The 26,468-nt window shown below is 38.5% G+C and overlaps 2 protein-coding genes across 4 annotated transcripts in view; both read right to left on the bottom strand.

Moving 5' to 3' along the window:
• LOC118168642 (mucin-5B) overlaps positions 1-6,341 on the bottom strand; it is a 45,566-nt gene extending 39,225 nt beyond the window's left edge. The window contains exons 1-4 of one of the 3 annotated variants that reach the window (XM_035329188.1): positions 5,035-6,341; positions 4,322-4,521; positions 2,420-2,675; positions 842-956 (exon numbers count right to left, since the gene is read on the bottom strand). In XM_035329188.1, the coding sequence (XP_035185079.1) occupies positions 842-956; positions 2,420-2,675; positions 4,322-4,403 (453 nt within the window). In that variant the 5' untranslated portion in view covers positions 4,404-4,521; positions 5,035-6,341. Of the gene's footprint in view, positions 1-841; positions 957-2,419; positions 2,676-4,321 lie in introns of all 3 variants that reach the window. The other 2 variants (XM_035329187.1, XM_035329189.1) reach the window with 2 other exon arrangements.
• Positions 6,342-13,511: 7,170 nt separating this feature from the next.
• MUC2 (mucin 2, oligomeric mucus/gel-forming) overlaps positions 13,512-26,468 on the bottom strand; it is a 67,229-nt gene continuing 54,272 nt past the window's right edge. The window contains exons 33-50 of the mRNA XM_035327571.1: positions 25,825-26,282; positions 24,545-24,719; positions 23,697-23,944; positions 22,901-23,084; positions 22,565-22,769; positions 21,720-21,898; positions 20,898-20,967; positions 20,497-20,597; positions 20,301-20,332; positions 19,970-20,147; positions 19,242-19,346; positions 18,568-18,608; positions 17,794-17,916; positions 17,234-17,332; positions 16,445-16,573; positions 15,740-15,779; positions 15,328-15,457; positions 13,512-13,964 (exon numbers count right to left, since the gene is read on the bottom strand). Of these exons, the coding sequence (XP_035183462.1) occupies positions 13,724-13,964; positions 15,328-15,457; positions 15,740-15,779; positions 16,445-16,573; positions 17,234-17,332; positions 17,794-17,916; positions 18,568-18,608; positions 19,242-19,346; positions 19,970-20,147; positions 20,301-20,332; positions 20,497-20,597; positions 20,898-20,967; positions 21,720-21,898; positions 22,565-22,769; positions 22,901-23,084; positions 23,697-23,944; positions 24,545-24,719; positions 25,825-26,282 (2,738 nt within the window). The 3' untranslated portion in view covers positions 13,512-13,723. The remainder of the gene's footprint in view (positions 13,965-15,327; positions 15,458-15,739; positions 15,780-16,444; positions 16,574-17,233; positions 17,333-17,793; positions 17,917-18,567; positions 18,609-19,241; positions 19,347-19,969; positions 20,148-20,300; positions 20,333-20,496; positions 20,598-20,897; positions 20,968-21,719; positions 21,899-22,564; positions 22,770-22,900; positions 23,085-23,696; positions 23,945-24,544; positions 24,720-25,824; positions 26,283-26,468) is intronic.

The raw sequence follows: 26,468 nt of genomic DNA, 5'->3' as shown, positions 1-26,468 counted from the left end.
ACAGCCTTGCTAGATAGAACTATTGCACTTAATCACTCCTACTTGCTTGGCGGGTAACAGTAGCATGACTCAGGTCCACTTACAAAAGGCAGTGCTTTTCCTACAGGCATGTCACCCTAAAATTGTGTCTGCTGCACAGGTGATGCCTGTAATACTTCAGGTATTAACTAGTACAGAGGGAGGGGGAAGCAAATACTTCATTAAATCACTATTTGAACTACCACTTGATTGCTTCCTGATATATATTTTCCCCCTCTGTGTTCACCTTCTACCCTCTTTCTCTCTCTTTGGCCTGCTAAACATGACATACAACTTCCATTTGTTTAATCTCAGTCCTGACTGTGGACGATAAATGCTCACACCCAAAAGTGTAAATACACTATTACTGCAGAAGGTATTTTGGGGTGAATGTACAGAGGGAAACTCCCCCACAGCAGTGCCCTGGAATGAGAGAGGCCAAGGTCTGCACTGACCACACAGATTAGTTTCCCACACGCGATGTGAATTGAGAAAGAGGGTAACTAACAAGTCAGAGCTGGGGGCACTAGCTGTGCTTCTGCCAGTGCCCCATGCAGGAAGCAGATAACTAGAGATACTATCTCCAGGGTTAACAGTGGCTTTTGTCATGTAAAATTGCTTAGGGAGTCCTGGGTGTTGCAACTCTACTGCCCTGCCCCATGAAACGATTAACTATTATGGTATGTCCCCATCAGTTTATAGACACAGTGATACCTCCCCCCTCTGCCGCCCCTCAGTATTCAACACAGTGCCTGCATCCAGCTCTGCTTTTCATCATTGATGAGGTTCACCAAGAGAAAAACAACTAACTGGCTGTTCATACTAGGAGAGTGTCAGCCCAGTTCCACTTGAGTGTCAGACCCAGCTTGGAAGTGACTTGGAAGTAAGCACAGGTGTCCTCAATCAGAATGCTCTTCAAACTGAATGGCATGGGGATCCTGGAAATTAGAAGGAACAAAACATATAGCATTGGAAAATAAATAAATAAAATCCTCTCAGAAATATAGAAAAGAACTAGAGTCAAAAGGAGGCATATGAGACATGGAGATATTCTTTTCAAGGTCAGCCTTCATCGTCATTAATGCATTAATTTAGGTCTATCACCTTGTCCACTGTGACATTCTAATAATCTTAATCCACAAAACAATGTATTTTGGTTATGAACATGTCAATAGCAAGTTAGCCAGTCTACCTATACCAATGCAGCACTGCTTGTCTACATGAAAGGAGGCCCAAGCATTATAAGGTGCATGATCACAATATTGGGATACTGCTCCCCATTTGAGGATACCACAGGCTATCATAATCTCTCCAGGATTTTCCTTGGTATTTTGAAGTCACAAATGCATTTCGGTCTGTTCTGCTTCCAATGTACTTCTGTGACTTAGAGCCATGTTACCTTTTGATTTAAATAAGGCTATTATTATTCACTTTCCTAATCCCTCCCCCCCCAAAAAAACAAACTAACATACATACATATATATATATATATATATATATATAAAATCAATATGAAAATGGTTTGAAGACAGAAGATTTCTTGCCCCTTTGATTTAGGAGATGCATCTGAGTGATGTTATTGTGTATTTGGCTGTTTCTGGATGGCTATCAATAGAAGACAGCCCATAATGTTGGTGATTTTTCTCTCCATCAAGATTGAGAGAGTGTTCTTCCCAGAGACAAAGCCTGCCTCAACCCTTCATACCTATATGCAGGGAGCAGGACACTGCACTTCTCATGAAGGCTGCCCTTATAAATACACACAGCTTTCATTACTGTTGCACATGACTGTTTATTCATGGAGTATTTTTAACATTCTGCTTGCAGTTTGCTTTCAGGTTTATTTCAGATTGGAATTAAAGGTATGGATTTTGACTTTGAAAATTCTGGCCTCTGCACAGAAGATCCCAAGGCAAGCTGTGATCTGCAATAGAGTGACATTTCTAGACTAATCTATCTGGAAACAGCAAACTTCTAAAAGGATGATCTGTTTCTGAATAGCAACAACACTAAGGTTAGTGTCACAGAAATAACATTTTGAGAAAAAACGTTTTGAGTGAGTTACTACAAAATCAATTCTATAATGTGTTGATTTTATCCTCAATCCCACCAAATGCAAGCAACATTAAGGAAACCTACACCTTATGTTTTGTTACATACACATCGCCTTTTCTGACGGCATTGCTGTTGAACCCTGGGAAGTGTAGTTTACATGCTTCTTGCAATCTCCACCACTACAGGATAGACTCTTCACAATGCCCTCTTCAACGTGCTATGAAGAGATTGTACACAGCTGTTTGCACCTCCACATGGTGGGACTCCTTTCTAGACAGACCACTGATTGCTAACACCTAGCAATAAAATGACAACACAAGAAAACAGCTGTACAGTCATTACTTACTGGTTTCCATTCACTGTGATGCCAGTCTCCTTCACCTCCAGGATCACCCCATCAATGGTGACTGTGAAGTAGATAAGGTGACTATTTTTGTCACTGCGCCTGATCTGGATGTTAAAGTCCTGGTAGCTGTCATTGCAGTGAGAAGCAAAGACGTATGTGCAGGTTCCAGGAAAAGTGAACTTAACATGGTCAAAGGTATGAAAGTGGAAATTGCCCCAGGTGGCACATTCACTCCTACCAACAGTAGAGACCTGGACTAAAGAAAGATTCAGAGGAGGGACGTTAATGAGTCACCTTGCATTAGTTTTTTGTTGAAAAAATATTAGAGATTTTTGAATGCAAAAATGTAACCCCCTGGAAGATACCAGCTTGTAGGAATGAGATTCATCTCAATTTCTTTAGAAGTCCATTTCAGAGAAACCTCCAATGTGATCAGACAAACCCAGGCTACTTTTAAGTTAAGGAGAAGCAGAAGAGGCTTAGCTTCCCTATCTTAGATATCCAGCTAGGAGGGAGATGAAACCTGTTCTAAGGCTGCTGTTTCTCTCTGTTGTCTACAAAGGTTGCTGAGAGGTGCCTTCTTAGATGGAGACATAAATCTACATTCTAGATATCTAAAGTGAAGTGAGGACAATCCCATCCTGGCTGCCAATATTTTTTTTTCTGCTTTGGAAGTCCTACCTCTTAACACAGACAAGAGTTTTGTCCTGGAGAACCTTCCAGAGGCCACCAGGTTTTCAGCAAAATGGCAGCCACAGCTGAGGCTGCCACCAGCGTCAGCAGTCAGCTCAGAGCTACTTATTTTTCATCTCAAACAAACTTGTGTTTTGGAACTGAGTTGTATCTCTGTCAATAGTGTTGCTAGATACTTTAAGGGCATTTAAGACATCGCTTTAGAAAGTAGTTTTCATACCATTGAGATGCATAAAGCCAACATGAATGAAAGAAAGCTACACCTTGAATTAAATAAGACATGCTTGCTACATTATGATTTTGGCATCTCATCTAGACCCATCTGAAAGAACAGCAAGCAAAAATGAGCAAGTTTGTTTGCATTGTTGATGCATCATGTTTAGGAATAACAACATGGCAACTTCCTTCACAGATAAAATCAAAATCAGTTATTAGTATACTCAGTGAACTCTAAAATGTTATGAGATATTCATACCTAAGAAACAGCAGGGGAGCACAGAGAAGGAATCTAATCTTGTTAAAAACACGCAACAGAAACTCAAGTGCCAAAGAGTTCTCACAAAAACAGTTGTTTAAAGGGATTGTAATTTACATAGCTGTTTGCAGCACTAAAGTGGAATAGGGTAATTTAGCACATTTTTACGCAATAATGAGGGAAAATTAGAAAGTTTGGTTTCTTCTTGGGAGTGGATTTCTAGAATTACTAGTACAGCAATAACAATCACATCAGTTGTTTGTATATTAAGTTATTAGGAAAAGTGTAAGACATTCAGAACCAAACCAGGAGGTAACAGTACAAGAGACCACAAAAGTGTGGTTACTCCTAATGCAGTATTTCATACTGGTCAATCAAGCTTAGCAGGCATTATGCTGACACACTTCTTCTATTAAAAATGTATGCAAAATGTGTTAAAAAGGGTGTCTTTTTTTTTTTTTGATGCAAACTGCATGCAGAGAGTCTGCTTTTTAACGTGAGTTGCTTAAGACAAAGCAATTGATAAAATACACAGCGGTGGGAAAACAAAACAACAAAAAAAAAACAGAACAACTGTAAAACTTATATGGCTTAAATTAAAGATGAAAAAGCAAAATGTTAGTTTCCAGCATATCCACAGCTCTTGTGAATATGTTATGTTTTCATTTGATAACTCTAATTGTCACCTACAGAGATCAATATTTGACCAAATAAACTTAGATTTTTTTTCTTACCTATCTGAACTGGTTCTTTGCCCTTGCAACAACTCCAAATTAGGCAGAAGATCCAAAACGACCTCCCCTTTTTTATTTCCATCTTGCCATGGACTGGTAACTTGAAAATCCTTCCAGGGAAGTGTGTTTTTCTTGGCTTATAGGCTGATTTTTATAGTCCGGGAATTTGGCGTGAGAACAAAACATTGATGGCAGGGTCCCTGAAAGGTGGAGCTTCATTCATTTTTCTTTCTGTTCATGTTTAGCACCAACAATATTCTGTCTTTTGGAAAAGACAATTATCTACTTATCTCCTTTACGTGGGGATGAAGAGCTGTCACTTTCTTAGCCCCTTTCTTTAAGATACACATTTCCTTCTCTACACTGTTGCCTTTTTCTTTAGCAAAAATCACTTTTCATTTTCATAGCATCTGATTAGTAACAAGCAATCGTTGCCCTCTTTTTACAGCTTTTCTCTGGTTTGCACATCAGCACAGTTCCCCAGCTCAAGGAGAAACATTTGTTACCTCCGCTAGCTTGATGTTTTTTTCTGAATGGTCAGGCAAAAAAACATCTCAAGGAAAGCATAACATATGGTTATAAAGAATCATAACCATCAAAAATCCAGAGGGCTCAGCCATGGTCTGACCTATGTCCTTCTGTAGGACAGTTCCTAGATATGCTGTCACAGGTGTTTGATGTTGATGATTTTAGGGTCTTCTTTAGAGATTTACCTGCTGTGTTGGCACAAGCTGACCCTCAACTTGTCCGTGCTGTGGGGAAATAACTTCTGTCAAAGAGGAAGCCCCTTGCACAGCCCAGGCAAATCAGGCAAACATGCGTAAAAGCTGTTCCCACATGTTCAGCAGCTCCATGCCCCTTTGGGAATACATTAATACCAGAATGATTCCCAGCAGAAAGTGAGCAGAAGTGTAGCTTGAAGTGCACTTAGGTTTCACCCTTGTTGCAAGTCCTCAGGCCAAGGTAGTCCGTGGACTTGCTGGGGAAGACAGGTGCCCTTTTATCTGGTTGGCAGACAGTGAGCCAGCCTTGAGGACTGCATCTTGTTCACCCCTTTACCAAGCTTCCTGGCATATGCAGAGTTAAGTATCCTAAAACTGCCCCCTGATTGTTTCAGCTGGTCCTCTTAGATGTTTCTGAGCCACTTTCTAAGTGGCTTACAGAGGTGCAGGCACAAATGTCTGCCAGGTGATTTATGGCTACCACTGCTCTTAAGAAAACCCCGCACCAGCAGGCAAGAGCATTGTGCAGCACATGAAACATGAGTTCACGTTACCCCTTTCCCACTGCCTGTGCCCCATTAATTCCATTGTCAGTTGCACTTGAGGCAGGGCACTATTGGAAGGTAAAGTCTGTTCTTGATGCCCTGCCATTTTGGCTGGGGTACAAACTGACAGGCTGTACGGCACTGGTGCAGGAAGCAATAGATATCTGCCTCTTTTAATCACAATGCATACTTCCCCACTCTTCTCCACCCAAACAGTTACAACATAAGACTGCAGAATACCTAGTAGATAACCCAAACTGTGACAATAGGACCTTGTAGATACCCGAATGACCTGAAATCCTACACAGGGCAGTAATAACCCTCAAAGTCAGCAGACTCCCATAGTAACTTTCAGGTTGAACTTTTGATTGATGGAGCCTCCTCATTCAGACAACAGAACAGTGATAATTGCAGGTGTGGCAAAGGGTTTTGAAACCAAGAAGGAAAAGCACACAGGGAAGTAGCCCACAGACACTGACATAGAAAGGAGAGTGTCATTAAGGGTAATGACGGAAAGCTGAAACCTATTAGTTGTCTCAAATCAAGGCTAGTTTCAAAATCCAAGGGCAGAACTCTGTTGAGATATAGTCCTTTTTATTTTTTATAATTGCCATCCTCTTCCTTTCCAATTCCTACCTAGACAATCAAGGCATATAGTTCATTCCCGTTGATATGAGAGCAGAAAGAAGAACAAGAACCCAGTGATCTAATTCCTGACCCTGAAACAATTTTGTTTCATCCCCCATGGGTAGCATGAAAGGAACAGGAACAACATTTGAAATACTCGTCAAAGATAGCTTTCAGATTGAGGTGGTCCTTATATGACAAGGACATAGCGAGACTTACCACCACAGCTCCCAGCCCCTTGTCTCCTACGCGTGGTTCAGGGGCATGCCAGAGAGTGCAGGAGGGATGAACTAAAGTACAATTTCCCCCTGCAAGCTTCAATCAGCACATATGGTCCTGGGAGGAACATTAACAGCACACATTAGAATTGTGTCCAAGGGACAGACAGAATAAAACAAATAACTCATTGCATCATCATTCATTCCTGCTCCATTCAGCACAGGAAGTAACATCAGCCATCTGGAATCCTCTGCGGAGAGGACATGAGCCCTTTTCTTGCTGATGAGAGACACAGCAGACCCAGTCCACCTGCTCTGCACCATTTTTTTACCTCTGCTTGTCTACTCTGTCACCTTTGCTGCTGCTTTCCCATTTCTCCAGGAGCAGAGATCCTGCTAGTGACTAACCAGGGCTGCTGCTTCTGACTTCTCTGCTGAGAATGTCAGCTATGTTCCTTGGAAATCATTAGATACCCCCATCACCTGCAATGATTTCAGGGCTACTGACAGGTGGAGGATATTTGCATTCAAATTAAGTCTTTATAGTCAAGTGTGGCAACACTGAGGGTTTCAGAAGGAATATATGGCAGCTTTTTTTTTTTTTTTTTTTTTTTTTTTTTTTTTTTTTTAAGGAAATTCAGTCCAACAGGTACTTTGTGAATACGTTGATCCATTACTACTGAATTACTGCTATGACTGGTATGCAAGGTATAATTAATCCCCCTAGACTGACACACCAGGATTAATAACTCTTCCCTTTATTAGGCCCTCTAGCTCAAGAGGCCTTCACTCTGTTGCAGCTGTACTATCAAAAAGAACAATTCCTCTTGGCCCCTTTACAGCCCATTTCATGGATCATTTGCCATTAAAGGGTATGTGATTTTAGTAAATACAATTGGTAAATATTAACTCAACTTCTTTATCGCCACTGACTCACTGGAGATAAACCGTCATGAAAGTAACGTAATACATCAGTGACTCACATCTCATATTTTTTGATACAAACTTGGTAAAGAGGCACTCAAACTGGGGGCATCTTGGGGATTAATACCATTCACACCCAATTACCATACTGAATCCAAGTGCCAGTAGGGTTCTGCCTGGAAATCCTCTAATATTCCCCTTCATTTCAGGCAAAAGTAACAGTACTATATCTTACAATGGGTATGCACAATGAAGTTGTGCATACCAGCACTGCCTAGATAATAACTACAGAAATGCTGTTTACTTCATTAAGAATGTGAAGTTAGCTAGGAAAACAACTACTTAGGAATTGATATCAAGCGCTCTTGCACTGATAATCCAAGTGATAACATCTGAAATTAATTTGGCAAAATATTTTGCGTAACTGATGGTCACAACACCGTATTACACACTTAATTGCCAGAATAATTCAACATGGATTATGTTTTTATTGGTATAATCCCATTGAATTTAGGAAATTTATTTCAAAGATCTGTTTGGTCCATCAAGTTTGAAATGACTGGCAGCATAAGGTGATCTGTAGCAGGCAGAAGAAGAACAGGGACTGGGTCTCTGTCATTAATTGTTTATTAAAATACATGAAGAATGCCTTTAATATTTTAATTTTGATAGGAGATGGTTGGGTGTTTTCTTACATTTTTTCCTTAGAACAAACATAAAGCTCCTTAACCTCTCATCTTGCCATAGGGTTCCTTGACCTTTCCTGAACTAATTAAAGGCATCAGTTACTCCCATTTGCAAGGAATCAGTTCACTTGTTCTTTTTTTGTGTGTGTGTTTTCAAGAAGATGTAGATCTTTCAAAATCCACATACAAGGAGTAATGACACGGCTGATTGGTGTTTGTGCACACAGGTCTCATTGACCTATTGGCACTTCCTCACTTCAGAAAGACTCCCTGCACAGAAAGCCATCTCATCAGGGGTTTGGGCCCTTGGGCTTTCTCTACCTTAAAGATATTTTTTTAAAAACAGCCTTCCTGATAAAAAACATGGAGTAGCAGAACAAAGAGAACCCCAGGCCCATTTGGGGAAAGATATGAACATTCTGCTTTTAAGACTTGGAGCTTCATAGCTTCCCCCCCCGTCCCCTTTAAAAGCAATTCATTCTTTCATGGATGAAAAGATAGTTCAAAAAAGGCAACTGCATACCTAATACTGATGTCCGTATAACTCTGAAATTACATGAAGTTATACATGCAGTAAACATTTCCACAATGACTGAAAGTTACTACAAACCAAAAGAAAGGCAGAGATTAACTGCTTTGGTATGGTTTGGCTGTATTGGTTCTTCTCCAGGTGAAGACTAGCATCTGTGTCCTTCTTCTCAGCCTTCAAAGCAAATGAGGAGGGTTTATCTGCCAAACAAATTGTATAATATAACTAGGAATAAATTTCCAGGATGATTCTTAAAAGCTACCCTTTGTCTACTAGTGTTTTATATAAATGTGCATACATGAAGTACATAAAGAATTTACAGAATATTTTAAAGGCTGTAGACCCTTCCTCAGCTTCAACTGAACCCTACAGAAATCATTTGTGTTGAAGGGGAATTGCTTAGCACTGGAAGATCTGTGATATCCTGGAACTAAGGAAGTTTGGTAGAAGTTGGGAGAAGCCAGTTCTTTGTCAAATGTGGAGAGGAGGCTAGCCAAAAGCATAGCAAAATGAGACACACAGAATTTTCTGTCTTTAAATCAGGCTGCAAAAGAAGTGCATTCCAACATGGAAGTTGTTGCACAGAAGCAATATCAAAAATACGTAATGAGTTCTACTATGTTTTGTGAGTTTTCTCAAAGTTTGTCTTGGAATGAGGAAAAAAAATACGTGATGTTTTTCGCCATCCTAGAGACAAGTTTGTGAAAGGAATTCAAGCATATTTACATATGAATGCAGAAAAAAATGAACCATTAAAAAAGTCCAGTTTAAATATATAAGATTTTAAAAGGGTAATGAAAATAATAATAATAATTAAAAAATGTATAATGACTTTCTACATTAGTGATGGGAATATGGCTTGCATAGCCCGTTTGTGAGGTTGTCACTTAAGAGCACAGAGGTTTACAGTAGCCTGAAGAGATTGAGTTAATTTGGGAAATTTGGCTTAAGAAGAGGGCTGCTTAACTAGAAGAACTTGTTCTCCACTAAAATACCCCCACCGTCCAAAGCTGCTGCTGGGAGATGAAATACAAGAAATTGTATATCAAAGCTACAGTTATTTAAATAAATTTCAACTTTTGTCATACATAACGTTCACAATAATTTCTCTTCCTGTGATTTTCGAGTTTTTCAGTCTATTTCTGCTTCCTCTCTTTTCACAGTATCTGGGTTTGCTCTGTTACACAAGTTCAAACAGTGTACAACAAACACCATAACTACATGATTATTTACTCAGGGCTTTGCCTTTGCTGAAGTCCTGTGATTGGGACTTATGTGCAGAGTTGCATGTGCTTAGCTCAGTGAAGTGTGGTTTAGCAAAGTACAGTCCAACAGTAAACATATGGAAAATTCTATCTTGCCCTTCCTCTCCTACAGCAAAAACAAATGATAATGTTGTAATATGGAATTACAGCATTAAACAAGATACCTATCAGATCAGAAATTCCTATCTTGTATTCTTTTTGTGGAAGGTTGTTCTTGGTGTGCATGGGGCTTTTCCCCCCTCCTTCTGAATCCCATCTACCTCACCTCAGATAACAGCAGTGATTTTTTCCATATTGCTAACAAGCATTTGCCTTTTTGTCCTTGGTGTTCTTGAAACAGTCATCCAGTAAAATGGTTCATAAAGCAACTGTGTTCACTTTATCTGGGAATCTTCTGAGAACTCATTTTTAACTCCAGATGAAAGTTCTTACTGTATTACTGTAGAGCCGTATGAACAGCACCGAGTTCCCAGTACCTCTCCAAATAGTTAGGAAGAAACTGTCTGGTATTCAAGATACCTCAGGGAAGACTATAACTGGTAACAAAACCCATACACTTCCACAAACAAGGTTCACACTGCAATCACCATGCTTCTAGGGAAGCACGTAACCTACTAGAAGGAAGGCTCAGGGTGCATCTCAGGGAATACTTCTGTGTAAACCCCCTACCCCAGCCCCAAACAGTCTACAAAGCAAATGGGCAATGAGCTTTTCTTTTAGGAGGTGTGGAGGTCCCCAGTGCTCTTTACTAGTGTTGCAATGGCACCCTCTCTGAGCTGTAGGCAACCCACTCAGGTTTTCCCCAGCGTTCAGCGGTTGTCTCCTACACTGGGTCTATGCTGTGAGGAGCACGCTGTAAGATAACAGCTGCCTGAAAAGGATTTGCTCAAGCTTCTGATCACCTTGGAGGAGCCTCCATCTGAGGAAGGAACTCAAAATTCCAGCCTCCAGCAACCAAGATGATGCTACGGGTAAATTGTAGCTCCAGCCTGTACTTGGGATACAGGCAGAAAGTCTAGGAAGAGAACACAGGACTCAGGTATGGAGACATACTAGAGTTCCAGCCAACCTGCCACCCAACTAAACTCTGCTGGAGCTCTTGCTGCTGTTTCCTTCTTGCTGGGCCCTGGGGAACTGTGAAATTCGTGGAGGACAGCCCATTCTCTTCCAGCACCAATGCTTTTTGTGAAGTTGTCAGCACCCCTTTAGGTCTTGGCTGGGAAGCAATGGGATCAGAAGATTCTGACATCTTTTCTGCAGCCCTGAAAGGGCTTACATAGCCTTGTGAGAGATTTCTCAGTTACTCTCCTGGATTTTCCAAATGAGACTAAGATTGTGACCTGCAGACACAGCAGTTCTTGCTTAAGAAACCAAATACTCCATGGCATCAGGCAGGGCAGGTCTCCATTTGCTTTCAAAATCATCGTGGGAAAGAGCAAAAGTACTGCTCATTGCCACTACTACTCTCTTTGAAGGGATACAGAAATAAAGCTTCTTTCTTTCCTTTTTCCCTGAGAGGCCATTTGCGGATTTATCTGCTAGAAAAAGTTCAGGCTGTTCAAAATTCAATTTTGTCACACAGTCCCAATGGAAACACAGGTATGCAAAGTTCTGAGGTGACTGAATGTGCAGGAAAGGGTGGAGGTTTGACACGTACAGTTTGACCTGGAACTTCCAAGTACTTGTAAGTAAGAATTCTCTGACAGTGCCTGCTTGGGAACCAACCTGCTTATAGGTAGCATTGACAACACTGACCAGCAGAAAAACTGAAGGGGCTGCTGTAATCCAGAGAGCTGTAAGGAACACCATGCTTTGCATGCATGTTGATGCCCATCAAAATAACTTATTTTAATGCTTACGGAAAGCATACAAGCGTCTGTGGGGAAATAGCAACATTCACTATTCTCTACCTGGCAAAGTACAAATTCCCTTTTGTATGCAGATGGCTTTTTTTTTTTTTTTTTTTTTTTTTTTTTCCTGAAGTAATTTTACATTCTTAGCCTTAGACTGCCCTGTAGTGGCAAAGCCAAAATTTGCAGCGTTACTAACTACATAGAATCTTTTAACTTCTGTATTTTCAAGTAGCTTGCCTGTCACTAGGAGGGATGGAAAGAGCCCATGCAGACTACAAAACAGAAATGAAAAAAATGAAGTCTGGGACATTTTAGTCTGCAGTGTAAATATAGCGTGCAGCAAAACGCCACTAATGACTTGGAATTTTTTTATCCTTTTCATTGGAAACAAGGCAAAAGTGATCACACCATGTATCTGCTCATCTCCAGAAGTGATTCCTGCCAAATTTAACCACAAAAAAAGAAAATCTTAAAGACAGCTAATGACCAACAGATTTTAAAACAAGTGGTCTTTAAAAACAACTTAAAGAAAAGTATGGTTGTCAGCACAGAGGTTACACAACAAAGAAACCACCGGAGAGACTGACTTGGTAAATACTCCAGGAGAAAAGTCTCAGTCACATCTCACATTGCACCTAGAGAAATTCTTAGAACCCCATACTGAAGTAGAAACCAGGCTTCCACAGCACTGGAACTTGCTACATAGAGTGACTAAAATTTTCTTCATAAATCAGCTATCTTTCCCCCACCACAGAAATTAGTTCTCTAAGAGGTAGTATTTTGAAGACGCCAAATTTCTGATGTTTTATTTTCTCTACATCCCTACTGGTCTCTGCCTCTTAAGCCGCAACACATTCATCAAGGCTAGTAGCAGCACCAAACGGTGACACCAATTCTACAACTTTAGGTATCTAAAATGCTTGCATTCAGATTGATGGTTCAAGAAGAGGCCTCAGAAGGGTAAGACAATTACTGTTCATTAACAGAAGCAAAAATACTGCCAAATACAATTTCTGAATACAGCAGCAGGTGTGTGTTACTCTAATTGTACTTCAGGTATCTTCAAGAGAGCTGTCCATCTCTCAGATAATCTCCTTCAACTACCTTTGCAGTGACATCAGATAAACAGGCACTTTGGAATGCAATTCAGCTAATCTCCTTTGGCATGAATTGAATGAATGTTGAAAATGGCTATTGCACTCCATTTCCTGTAGAAAAAGCCTGGGACTACTACCTCAGATATGGACATCTTTTTTGTGAAGCTTGAAATTTGAAGACCTCCTACTATAGGTATACATCTAGCATACATGTATATGCGATGTATATGCTATACATCGAGCATACATCTGAGGGATATATACACTAGCTATACATCCCTCAGAGTTCAAACAATGTGAATAAATTTCATATCCTCACAGCTGATGGACTACTTAGTGAAAAGACGTAACAGTAATGAACTGAGACTGTTGTAAGTCACACGCAGCCCTACTAAAATGTGACCTGGTACTGAACTAGAGTGAAAGTTTCTCAGAGTTATCTGAATCATTTTATGATGCATTATTCACCTTCAGCTTTGCTCTGGCAGGCAGAATAAATTTTTGCCCCACCTTACATGTTGGCTCCTCCAGACAGAACCTTCTAATATTTCAGGTTTTTGGGGAGCTATAAAGAAATACCCAAAATATTTGGAAAACACATCAACTCACTTCCTATAACTTGAAAAAAAAATCCTCTTTTAAAATTCAGGCTCATCTAGATAGCACATGAATAAGCACAAACCCCAAGTTGTTTGAAATGCACTTTTAATCATTCAGAGAAAATAAGTTGATTATAAAACAATTCAGAGGGCTATGCACTTAGGAGAAAGTTCACTGTACTTTTGTACACAAATAAATAGAGCACTGTTAAAAATAGTCAGAGAACACATAGAATACAGTAACTGGGAAAGGCAAAGTTTAAAAGTAGTCAAGGAAGATGAGAGCAGTGCATAGTCCCTTTGAATGCAGTTAGGTTTCTTCGCCTTCATTTTGTTGTTAAACTGATGGCCCTTCCGATGCAGTCGGAGTGCTCTCGTGACTTTCTTCTATGCTCAGAGGCTCACTGGATTGTGGGATGTTGCAATGAGTGTCCTGGCAGCTGCAGCTTTCCACATATACATACTTATGTTGAATTGAGCTCCCAGAGGGGCATTTCAGTTCCACTTCCCTTGTGCTAGTTTTTGCTTCCCTGCAGCAGGAACAGCTGTGCTCCAAAGAATTGGCCTCAACAGAGTATCTGTTAAGGTGGAGAAAGGCAACATTACTTTGTGCTAGAAGCCAGTGTACGTAGGGAAGACTGCAGTTAGGTATAGAACTCTGTGAGAAGTTTGGTATAATATGTAAAAAAGCCATAAATTCAAAAAAAATCATTTTAAAATTCATTCCATTTAGCTGAGATTTTCTGGTTTAAAAAAAAAAAAAAAAATAGAATCTAGGTCCTAATAAAAAAACACAGTAAGTTCTAGGAGCTCAGCTTCCTTGTATTCCTCTCATCATCCCAGCACTGCTGGATGTTAAATACACTAGATCAAAGAATGATGAATGATAAATACCCCAGACCAAACTATTAAAGGCAGATGCAGCCCTAAGCTGAGTAAGGAAACAACATAGATATGTGGCTACAATGCCATTTACAATGGCATCACATCAATCAAAAGGCTACAAGAGCTATACTTGTATCAAATAAATCATAGTGTGTATTCCAAACCAGAGTTAACAGGAAGATGAACCAGCTGCTCCTTCTGTTGCTATCTCACAATAAAGTAGTTTTTTTCAACCTTGTGTTCATCAGCTTCCCAAACACCATTCCTAACCTGTAGAATCTGTCAGTACCAGCCTATAAATTGTGTCAAGAGCCATATTTTTCTTATGTTTGTGTACAGAGGCAACCACATCAGGACACTAAGACTATGAGGTATTTCAAAATACTAATAATCCCTCTGGCTAACTGGGGTTTAAGCTTAGACTAAAGACAAAGTTAATCCCATGTAAGGTGCTCTGTGGTATATTCAGTGATAGGCAGCAAATAACATTTACTTTGGGGAGTTAGAATTATACTTTTTTAATGTGTTTAAATAGATTAATACCAGGTGTCACACCAGCCACTTTCTTATAATTACTAACACCACCCATAAGGCATTTTTCTCACTTTGTTACTGTATAAAAATCATTCACGTTTGAAACTTCCTTTAAAAGATAGATGTGTATTTCATTTTATTTGTTAATTCTTGAGAACCACTTTTCTACTTATGAACATCAGGTTTGGCTTCTTTCTGGGCTCATTCACATTACAAGAAATAATCCATGTTCTCTTGTGATGACTTCTGTCCAAGATGGTCTGACAAAAATGATGGACAAGCCATATCTTAATGAATGAACAAACCTTATCATAGCTGGCTAAATCCCAATGCAATCCAATACCCTTTTCTGTTTTGCATTAAAATTAATCAGCTCTTCAGTTGTACTTGATTTTGTGCCCATGAGTTTGAGAGCTGATAGTTTCAGGTATAGCATTCTCTAGTCTACCTATGTATTGTTCCTTTTATACAAATAATGTCAGTGACAGAATTCAAATCTCATTGTCCAATCAGTTTACTTACAGGGAGAAAGTTCCACATGTTCCTTCACATTCAGTCATGACAACTCTCTCCACAGAACGGCAGTTCTTATAGACAATAAAGTCTTCTCTTTCACGGACAGAGCATGGTGTGGGACTATCCAGAGGTATACCTAAGGGGACAGATCAGAGCATATGTTCAGTGAAATAGCTCCATAGGTTCCCTGCAGTTCAGCACACTTGGCTTAGCTAGTGCGCTGAAAAATTGTCTTAAGTGGTCTTTCTGCTTCAGTTTAAACTTTCCCAGAGAGATTGGGCACTGAATGCTTGGAATAACAAACGTAAAGACAAGAGTATCTATTCAAATACTAACATATCAGCCTCCATGATATGGGCTAATATAAGAAGAAAATAAATTCTCTGTTTTGTTGATTCAGGTATGCTGACATACTTACAGGTTTTGCAACAACCGTTAGGTAAGAATGTAATAGTTCCCTAAAAGAACAAAAAAGACAGGAAAATAATATTATTTTTATTCCATGTATTAAAGAGTATTTTAGGCAAATAACTGAGGAGAGAAATTCCCTATTGGCTGGAAAATAGTAGCTAAAACTCTGCCATCTGAATAAACAGACATAATTGTTTATACCAGACTTGAAATCTATCAATTTACAGATGACCGTGGAAATACAGGTTATGATTAAAAGGAAATCTACAGTTATCATCATGCATTTCTAACTCAAAAACAGTCCCAGAAAAACATTTCATCAGAGACTTATATATTTCAATGGTGCATGGTGTTATTGGCAGCCTACTGTCTGAACAGCTGTGATATTCAAGAAAACATGGCTCTTTTTCAGACAGGACCCCACACAAAGCAATCATCAAGGACTTTTATCTCAATGCTGACCAGCTTTTTTTGGCTACTGAGAGAGCCAGACTATGCCAGCAATAAGCTTTAAAATGTAAGCTAGGTATCTTATTTTATACACTCTGTAGTTTTGTACATGGACGCAGTGAAAAACTGTGCCCTTGGGACAGAGAAAATCTGGAGAACAATCATGAAAGTTTAATGTGACTTTTGTTGCTAGTTAGATGGCTGCACTAAACTGAAGTAATTTATACATTAAGCAGAGGGTGAGTTTTCCACATTAACTTACAGGTTTGCAGCTCTCCTCATTAAACGCTGGACAGGTAATTTCAGATGTGGAAGAGATAAGCTGGTTGTGGAGACTTGTACAGCTGTAAATGGTGCAGTTGTCATAAGGATCTTTTACAAACTCTCCAGGCTGCAAGTGAAATACAAAATGTAATAAGAAAAGCTGAAGGGAGCTCAGGCAGAAATTTTCCTGTCTTCTGACTACGACTTTCATATTGTTTCCCATTCAATTATTTTTAGGTTAGCAACCATTTTCAGTACTGATTTTTGTGTGTATTGCAGTATGCCACGAGTGGAGAGAATCTTCAGTTGTTCATGGGATTTCCCTTGTAAGAGAAATAACCCTCTAAAGCATTTAGAGCACATTAGCTATATTAAGTCATTCGTGCCAATGGATTTTACCTAGGGAAGGCTAAATAAGGGCAATAAAGTTGTTTCATATGCAGGCTTTTCTAGCATTCTTCAGTACACAGAAATTAAATAATATAGAAATGCTCAAGCTTCTAGACATCACAAGAAATCTTTGCTATTGTATTACTGACTTGTCATTTCAAAAAAAAGCCTTCCAGAAAATTTGATTTTGTGAATCCTTCTTTCAGGACCACCAAAAAAAAAAAAAAAAACAAACAAACAAACAAAAAAAAAGGTAGATAAGCTTTCCTTTAGGTGAGCTGCTGACCTTTCAGATATAAAGTTACACTAAGCCTTATCTCTGCCAAGGGGATGTTCACTCTCTGAAATGGGGAATTTTACAGATTTGGTAGAGATGTAAGATGTAGAACATACTTACACTCAATATGAGGTTGGAACTGTGTGATGCATGTATAATACACTTAGTCTGCACACATTTTCCACAACATTCACCTTTCACTGATTGTCGTTCATATCCCTAGATATTAAAATGAAATAAAAATGAGAGCTCTGATAGATGCATTGAGGAGAAAGAAGTGAAAACACACTAACCTGTGAATTGATTATGCTTAGAAGTACACTCTAGAATTTTGCCTTTCTGTGCCTGAATATCACTGACTCCACAGAATACAAGTAATAAAAGTAGGCTATAGATGGAATAAATTAAAGCACTATAATAAATATGCCTAATAACTAAATATCATTTCACTAAGTGCTCTACAGAAATTTGTTAGCTAATCCTCCCAACATGAACTGAATACTGTTCACTACATTGCCAAGCTACATACAATAGATTGCTCAAGGACAGTCAGTTTCCAAGCCAGAGTTGGATTCTGCATTTCTGCTCCCTATCCTTCAATTATGCAACAAATTGATCACAGTATTTTTCATGTACATGTGTATTTTAGTTTTGTTTGTTTGTTTAAGTTTGTCACTTACAGGTTCACAATATGTGTCACATGGAACGTGTTCACAGGAGATGACATTCAGTTGAGTGCTGATATTAACTTCGTTAGTGCAGAAGCAATTCTGACACTTATCAACAAAGACTGAGGAATTAGGCTATAAATTTAAAGAAACAAAGGTTTGTGTATTAATGAGATATGATGTGTGACAGACATTTCTTAATTCCCAGAAGCCTTTAAACCAAGCAAAGGAATAGGAATCCATCATAAATACTACTGGATAGCTATTTAGCTCGCTGTTTATGACAACATCATCAATATTGAACTTAATTTAGTATGTGTCTTCAATGAAGTCCTACACAGCAATAATGAACTCAGATATTAAAAGCAGAGAAGTAAACATATACAATAAATCAATTACTAGACTCAAAAGAACTTATTGGGAATTAAGTCCATTCAGAATAACCCATCTTTACAAATCTTTTCATTTCTGAAAGCAGAGTCTTAAAATTGAAATAAAGTGCTGACCGTAAGCCTGGACTGACTTTTAAAAATGCATACACACTTTCTCTAAAACCATATCCCTCTCTGGTACTGACATTTAGTAACAATTCTTCAGTCTCTCACACATGGCAGCATTTTCAGAAAAAAAAAAAATTAAATATGCTGAGCTGATAAATCCCTGACAGGAATCGGAAATTTTCTAAAATATTCTTTCTACTGGATAAACCTCCTCAAAGCACCTCAGTTAAAGTATACTAATTGGTCTTTCAAGCTTTTTCAGAAGACTTTTGAAACAGGAACTTACCAAGAACTCAGCATTCTGATGTACACAAACCCTCTTGGGAACTGTTAACAAGGAAGGAGTTAGGTGGTTACATCAGGGAAGAAAAAAAAAAAAAAAAAAAAAAAATCTTTACCCCACTCTAGTCACACTCATTTCTTCCACAATGAATCACAATGCTTATGTTCAAATACATGGGTTATTTTCCATTTCTAGTAAGGCTTATATAAAGTTAAAAAAAAAAAATACTTCACATGCAAAAAGGGAGGAAGATTTGACCCAATATACGTCCAGTTCATAGCCAAGAATATTCACCTGACAGTTACGAGAAGTTCCCTGTTTCAATTACTAAGAATAAAATGGACTCTGTAAAGCTATCTTCTTTAGGACACACAAACAGGGACATTTTGCTAGGTTAAACTGAGACCACAATCTCAGTTAATTCTGTAGCTATTCTTACAGGTACTTAAAACCAGGAAAGCTGTGCTTGAACTATCAGAGCTCTATATGATTTTGCAGCTTTTTTTCATAACCATGGCAGCAATAACCAATGTTAATAGTAGCCAATTCATGCAATCCAACTGGGTTTATTAGCAGTTTCAATATTACATACAGTCTCATTAAGCCTGATACTAAATTATGTAATAATTATATAATATATAATGCTAGTCATTGTAATATATTTCCACAGTACTTACCACACTCGTACACAGGACAGCACTGATCACTGGGAATATGAGAATAAACTTCAAATCCCAGTGTACACTTGGGGGGTTCAGTTGTGCACAAGCTTGTATTGCATTCTAAAAAAAAAAAGGGGGGGGGGGGGGGGGGGGGAAAAGAAACACAGAAAGTAAAATAAAACACGTCTAGAAAGAGGCATCTCTCAGACTCCCACCTGAGCACATAAGATAGACTTTCCACTGCTAGGGAATATTCCAGATCCTCCCCCCGAAAAAAACTGCAGAAAAAAAGACACATTTTTCCTAGTGAATCCAGGCACTGGATGGGAGGACTACCCTTGTTTATGAAACTTTTAGTATGTAATTATCAAGTATAAGAAAAGTATCACATTTTTTTTGCAGAGAAACAGTGAACAATTGTTACAGTACTCTGTCCAAGATTGTAGGCAACTGCTGCAAAATTAAAACCTAACAGCCACACAGAATTCTATGATCTGCATTTTACTTGAATAAAATGGGATCCTGAACTCAAGACATGTAGATTCAGTTATGTTGAAACCCAGAACTGTAAATTCTGTTATGCTGAGTCACTGCAATATTAAAATGCATTTTCCCTAACATTGGACGAACTATTATTTTGTGACTCCCAATTGCAGGTCTCTGGTGCTAAATTAGTTTAGGTTCTCTTTCCTTTTCAGTTTGTAAAGGGTAGAGAAAGGCTAGAAACAGAAGTAAAAACTCACTGCAGGTGACAATGGGGCAACAGGAGTCTTCAGGATTGACTTCATTGACTTCATAGAAGCCGTTTCCGTTACAACTCTGCTTATTTTGACTGGGACATTTGTGAGGCTCACATACAATGCCACTTCCACCTTCCAGGCAAATACAGTCCTGACAGTCTGCTGTAAACCTTTCCCCAAACTGTCATTAAAGAAAATAACGTGAGCGATTGCATGGTTACCAATTAAAAAGAACAGAAGTAAAAGCAGGAATGAAAGGCTGGGAAATGACAAAACAGAGAATATTTTTCTTCCCCATCCCAAGCCTCTTCTTGAAATACAAAAGCAAACGTACCTCTCTTGGTACCATATCCAATCCAACACAGCCTGTGAAAATACCAAAATAAATTTCCCTTACCACTTACATAACAGTAGATATCTCCACTATATGTTTTATGAATACTGCATACAGTCAGGTCTATGTTGTATGCATCAGAAGGAAATAACAAAAAGGAAACAAACGTGCATCCAATTGAAGTGGTAAAACTCACCGCAGGTGTTTACACAGACGTCCACACCAGAGTCATACAGCATTGTACCATTAGGACAGAAACAGCCTTCCACTTGTTTAACTGCGGTTTCATTCTGCTGACTGTATGAGACAAAATGTTCGGAGGAACACCATTACTGTCACAGGCGTGCAGAGGAAGGTTAAGCTGGATAACCATTAATTGAAAATAACAGGGCAATTAATCTGCAGACTTGTGATTCAGGGATTTTCCATGTTTGGTTTAGCCAAATAAAAAGTACAGGCACCCAGATTTTGGATCAAGAGAACAGTGGTAACAAATAGGATAGTCAGCTAAAGACAGGACAGGAGGCTGCTCATCCACTTATCCTTTGGGTATGACTGAACAGTTAGATGAGATCTAACAGTGAAGGAACTTTTTACCTTGATTTGCAGGTTATCTCTTTACTAGGACCACATGCTCTATATTCTTTATGTTTGGGACATTCATAAGCTGGAATAGGAAAATAAAAAAGAGGAACAGCTCAGGAAAAACATCACAGAAAAACCCCATGACCTTATGCCAAGAAATTAAACACTACTCATTTTCCTATGTATCTTTGACAATCTTGAGAAGCATAGATATGAAATAGTTACCAGACTCATGTCTCTGAGTGGAATTACTTTAAACGATTTAGCCAGAGATATAGCACCATACTTTAAATTTAAGGAGATAAAGCCAGGAGTCTATATCCTGAATACAACTTTTTCATAATTTATGTCTCTTTCGTATGAGTTCTCAAAGAGGAGCGTATTCCTACCCTCCCATCCTCTTCTGATTACACTAAAAACATGAATGATCTGCTAATGCTTGTAAAATACACAGTTAACTCTGCTAAAAAAAAAAAAAAAAAAAAAGTATCTACTAATACAAATGTTTCTGATACAGTAAATGATGCATATTTTTGCAGGCTCATTTATCATTTTCATTTACAAAAATGTTATCTGACAATTACTTGAGGAAAGCAGCTAGTGTAATTTATTGGTATCTTCATTGCTCAGAAAGCAACATGGCATCATTGAGACATTATCATAGAATCACAGAATGGTTTATGGTTTGGGTTGGAGGGACACCTGAAGATCATCTAGTCTAGCTCCCTGCCATGCTCCCTAGCATAGGCTTTTCCCATGGTTCAAACTGAAATAGCTGAAATAGTTCAATACAAGCTTCCCTAACAGTTCATGATAAAACAGCTAAATACTTACAGCAAACACCATTTGTATGACTTCTCCAGTCAATGCAGACATTTTGATCAGCACAGATGGCAGCATAGATCTGCAGACTTGAGCATTCCAGGTCTAAGCTGGGAAGTGCACAACTATCAAAAACACAGGCTGCATAGAACCTATCAGGGTTTACAACTGCATGGCACTTCTTGAACACACTAGAAATAGAAACATATATCATTATTAGTTACTGAATAAACCATTAATTCATCAGTGTGCTTAGCATGTTATAATGTGACAACAGTGACACTTAAGGAGATGTGAACAAGGACTATTACTGAGAGATTTCTACTAAGAGCACTCGACTAGATTGTAACCTATCAACATATTTTAAAGAATTCTCCCCTTATCTACAAAACACCCAGGCACCACTGTTTTCTGTCCAGGAGCTACATGATTATTATCAAGTGTAGCCAGGGACTACTTTTCAAACTAGATTTTATTCAAACTATTTTTAATTCTGGCCAGGTTCCAAAAATGAAGATCTCTTTCTTCAGTTGGTTTCTGCTGCTAAGCAAGAATAGGAAAAGGCCAGAGCATAGGACAGTGAGAGCAAAAAGCACAGAAGAAGGTGAGAACATCAAGAAAGGCTAAAGTAGAAGTCAGATGGTTGGGAGTAAGCTGTATCAGCAAATAATGACATCTAGAAACAGCAAAAGAAATGGAAGAAATCTACAGAGCTACTAGATGGAAGTAGCCATGAAATGGAAGAATAGATGTAAGAATAGTTAGAAACATTTTGTATTGAGAAATGAACCCCAGAATTGCCACTTAACTTAAAGATCAAATTCTTATAAGCACCAGAGGACTATTGGAATATCTACCTTCCCAAAATAAGCTTGCAGATGGAAGATTCTTTGCAAGGCTGTCCTGTGGTTGTGCCAGGTGATTTTGTAGGAATTAGGCCTGGAGAGCATTGTGGTTTGGAGGGATCAACAACTTGCCAATGATCTGCCATGGTTTCACAGTTTTCTGCAATGTTTCCATTCGGTAACCTGCAGTCATCTGCTGTGTTGTTATTGCAAGTACCTAAAATGGGTAGGGGGAGAAAGAATTCACTCACAGATTTGTTATCAAATGCCACTCATCTCTCTGGCACTGCTGTCATTTACTTGTTTGTGGTTTTCTGAGAGTATAAAAACCATAACAGTAAGACTTACCACACTGTCCTTGAGTGTTATTTCCAAACAGGCTGTAGGGCATTCTGATAGAAAAGGACAAGCCATTGTAGGACACATTCATTTTAAGCTCAGGAATTTCCACTACACGATTTATGCCTGACTCATAGATGCTCACTCCAAATTTTTTATAAGGCAAAGCCACTGTCTGTTTGTTTACAGTCACCTGATAAATAAAACAGAAAAGAGACATATATTTATTTTGATTTTAGAAAACAATTAACTGTTCATTACTTAGCATTGGAGATGCAAATGTAAAGGCAAATAATGTGCATTTAGTTTATAACAATTGTCCCTGTGTTTCCTTGTACATTACTGAAAAGTCAAACTTGCTTTCTTGAAGCCAAAGAAAAGGCCTATCAGCCACTAATAAACTAGACTACAGTTTGGAGTTTAGACCAGCAAACGCTCTATAGATTTGTTAGAATGACTATGGTATTGAGGACACTATATACAAGTACAGTATAAAATTCTCCTAAATTCAGAGTGCACAGAGGTTAATCCTTCTTGGAACCATCAAAATCACCAAAATAAAAGGAACGTGTCTGCAGCAAATTTTTAAGGAAATAATTATACGGAAATTGCAGGAAAACACTAAGCCAAAATCTGTATTTTCTGTATTTTCCAGTATTCAGATTCAGAAAAGCGGTCCTTCCCTGCAGTACTAATTTATAATCCACAGATTGTATTTTTATTTTTTTCCTAATAATGTATAATTATCAGATTCATACTTTATAAATAGTTCAGTCAAGAAATCAAAGGTAATATTCTCCAATACCTCTACTTGTAGGGTATTTAGTTGTACTGTTGCTATGCGCACTTCCTGAGTCTCATGTCTCACAATGAGCGTTCGTGGACATGAGACTACATCTCGTGCATCACAATGGTAGTTATCAATGTAGACACCAAAGTTGTCGACTGTTTTATTAATCTCTTCCACAAGAACATATGTGCAATTCCCTTGATAGCTGTAGTACAATCCATCAAAAGTCATGTAGTGTGGGTCTCCCCAGCCAGTGCAGTAGCCTGTAAAAACATAAAGCTAGGTTAGCTTCTTATGGTAACCAACAGAATCTGATCAAACTACAAAAAAAAATCCGTAGGTGTGAGATTCACCTCATCTGAATTTAAGCATTTAAATATTTAGAGTGTATCTAACAATGCATAAGCTCATTTCTAAAACTCATCAGTAATAGAAAAACAAAACAAACAAACAAACAAACAAAAAAGACTTTCTGGGCACCGTATATGTGACATCTCTGAAAAACAACTGAGAATAGGATTAATTGTTCCCTAGAAACCCTAGAAATACCTTTACAGATCACCTCAACAAGTAACTTATATGCAGACCTCTAGCCTATAGATGTCAGCATCTGGACATTTAAATTCTACCATAGGAGACCAACTTGTTCTACTAGCAGAGCAGTGATGTTGAAATAATGGCAACCAAATTAAGTAAAAAACTCTCATTAACTAAAAAGGATCAATGTAGCACTCTAAAAGAGACCAGTACTGGAAGTCTGAGGGCCACATCTTGCACAACACTTAGCCCTTGATAAACACTGCTGTTTTTTACACTAGTATTGTTCACACAGGGAAAAAATATTTCATAAAATATATACTTACAATCACACTCCCAATGCCAACAGCATTGATCGTCATCAAGGACTTGCACAGGAGCAAGACCATTGGCACATGTGGGTTTAGGAGGTGGCTCACAGATGACTGGAAACAGCTGGACTGTATTATTTTCTACACATACTGCCATAGTGCAGTTACACGGCCACCACGACTCACCTGGCTGTATTTGGAAAAAGAGAGAATGAGAGATAGAGAAGCCTTATGAAGCAGTCAGAGTGAGACAAACGGGTAACATTTATACTTGAATACCTTTTGCAGAGTTTTAAAACACCTTATGTTTATTGACAATATGCTTTTCCAGTGGAAGTCTGAAATTGGGAAGGAAGAGCAGCATTCAGCACCATCAAGGTCTGCAAGATAACCTAGCTTTATTGAAAGCTGCTGAGTGAAAGGCATTAATTATGAATCAAGCCAGTAACCAAAAAGCAGACTTGCCTTTTGCAGTTTCAGTTGTCTAAAACTATGATGTCTTATCTAATTTAATTACCTAGGCTTCCCTCCAACAGTGAAAGACAAGTATACTCAATCAGCTTCCATGGATGCTTAGAACAGATTAACAGCTGAAGCTACAATGAACACTAGCAATTTGGGGAGTAATGTCTAAGGCGATTATAAACACGCATTGTGAGTGTATGTACTTTTTCTAACTTGGACCATTTTGCAGCCACTAATTATTTTTATTCCAGCAAAACTAGATGTTTTCAAAAAACTTAGAATTGGAGTGAAAATTCATAAGCATTTGAAAGTGGTGATCTGTTTCACAGTTAGCTCTTGAAATCAGACTATGACCAAATATAACTGCAGAATAATTCCAAACACCGACTAGTTCAATCCAATGTTTTCTTGTTGGGTGGTCGCACTGTAATCACGACAAACAACATGGACATATTCAAAACCAGAAATAAGAAAAGAAAGTTTAGCAAGACTTAGCCCTTACTTAGCTCCTCAGAAAAACTTTTCTACAATAAAGAGAAAGATTGATGTGTACTCTACCTCCCTGAATGAAGAAAGCCTTTTAAAAACTATTGTTGAAGAGCTAATACCAGTATACTTGTTAAAAAAACAAACAATTCGCTAGAAGTCATGTTGATACCCCCTCCAAAAACAAAACAAAACAAAACAAAAACAAAAACAAAACGGAATGAATAGATACCTCATTTTCTATCCAGATGAATATTTACACTCTATGATAATAACACTGTAGCTATGTACCTAGACACCTTTGAAAGAACAATGATATAAATCAAAAAATGAAATCCACTAACCGCATATGTTTCATTAGGTGAAATGGTACAATTTGACCCAGGTCTGGGAGTTGAACTTGAAGTACTGAGTGTGGTAACTGTGCTGTAGGTGGAACTTCCGGGAACAGTGACTGCACTTGATGTTGGAGTAGTGCCAGAAGTACTAGTTGAACCAGGGGGAAAAATTGCAGACGTGGTAATGGTGTTTGAAGTGACATTGGTAAAAGGAGTAGAGGTTGTTCCTGAAGTAGTGGTAAAAGATGTGGTGGGAGTTGTTCCTGAAGTAGTGACTTCTGATGGGGTTGTTGATACAGAAGTTGAAGTACTGATAGATGGAGTTGACAATGGGGAAGATGATCCCTGGGTTGGCGTGCTAAAAGGAATGGTAGGTGACGATGTCGAAGGAAAGCCAGTCCCGGTGCTAGTTTCCTCAGTGCTACTTGACGCTGTTACAGTCGTGATAACATGAGAAGTAGTTCCTGAGAAAACACATTAGTTGACAGGAAGATGGAAACATGACATTTCGAATTAAAATATATACATTCTAGAAAGTCAAAAAATAGAATAGAAATAAAAGCAAAGTAAATTGAGAAACCAAAAATGGAGGAAAAACTATTTCAAAGAACAAGGATGGGAACATCTCCACAGAAACCTAAGGCTACACA

This window comes from Oxyura jamaicensis, chromosome 5, assembly GCF_011077185.1.
Source record: "Oxyura jamaicensis isolate SHBP4307 breed ruddy duck chromosome 5, BPBGC_Ojam_1.0, whole genome shotgun sequence".
Lineage (NCBI taxonomy): Eukaryota > Metazoa > Chordata > Aves > Anseriformes > Anatidae > Oxyura > Oxyura jamaicensis.
The sequence above is the reverse complement of the archived record's forward strand: the minus strand, read 5'-3'. Positions and strand labels throughout refer to the sequence as shown.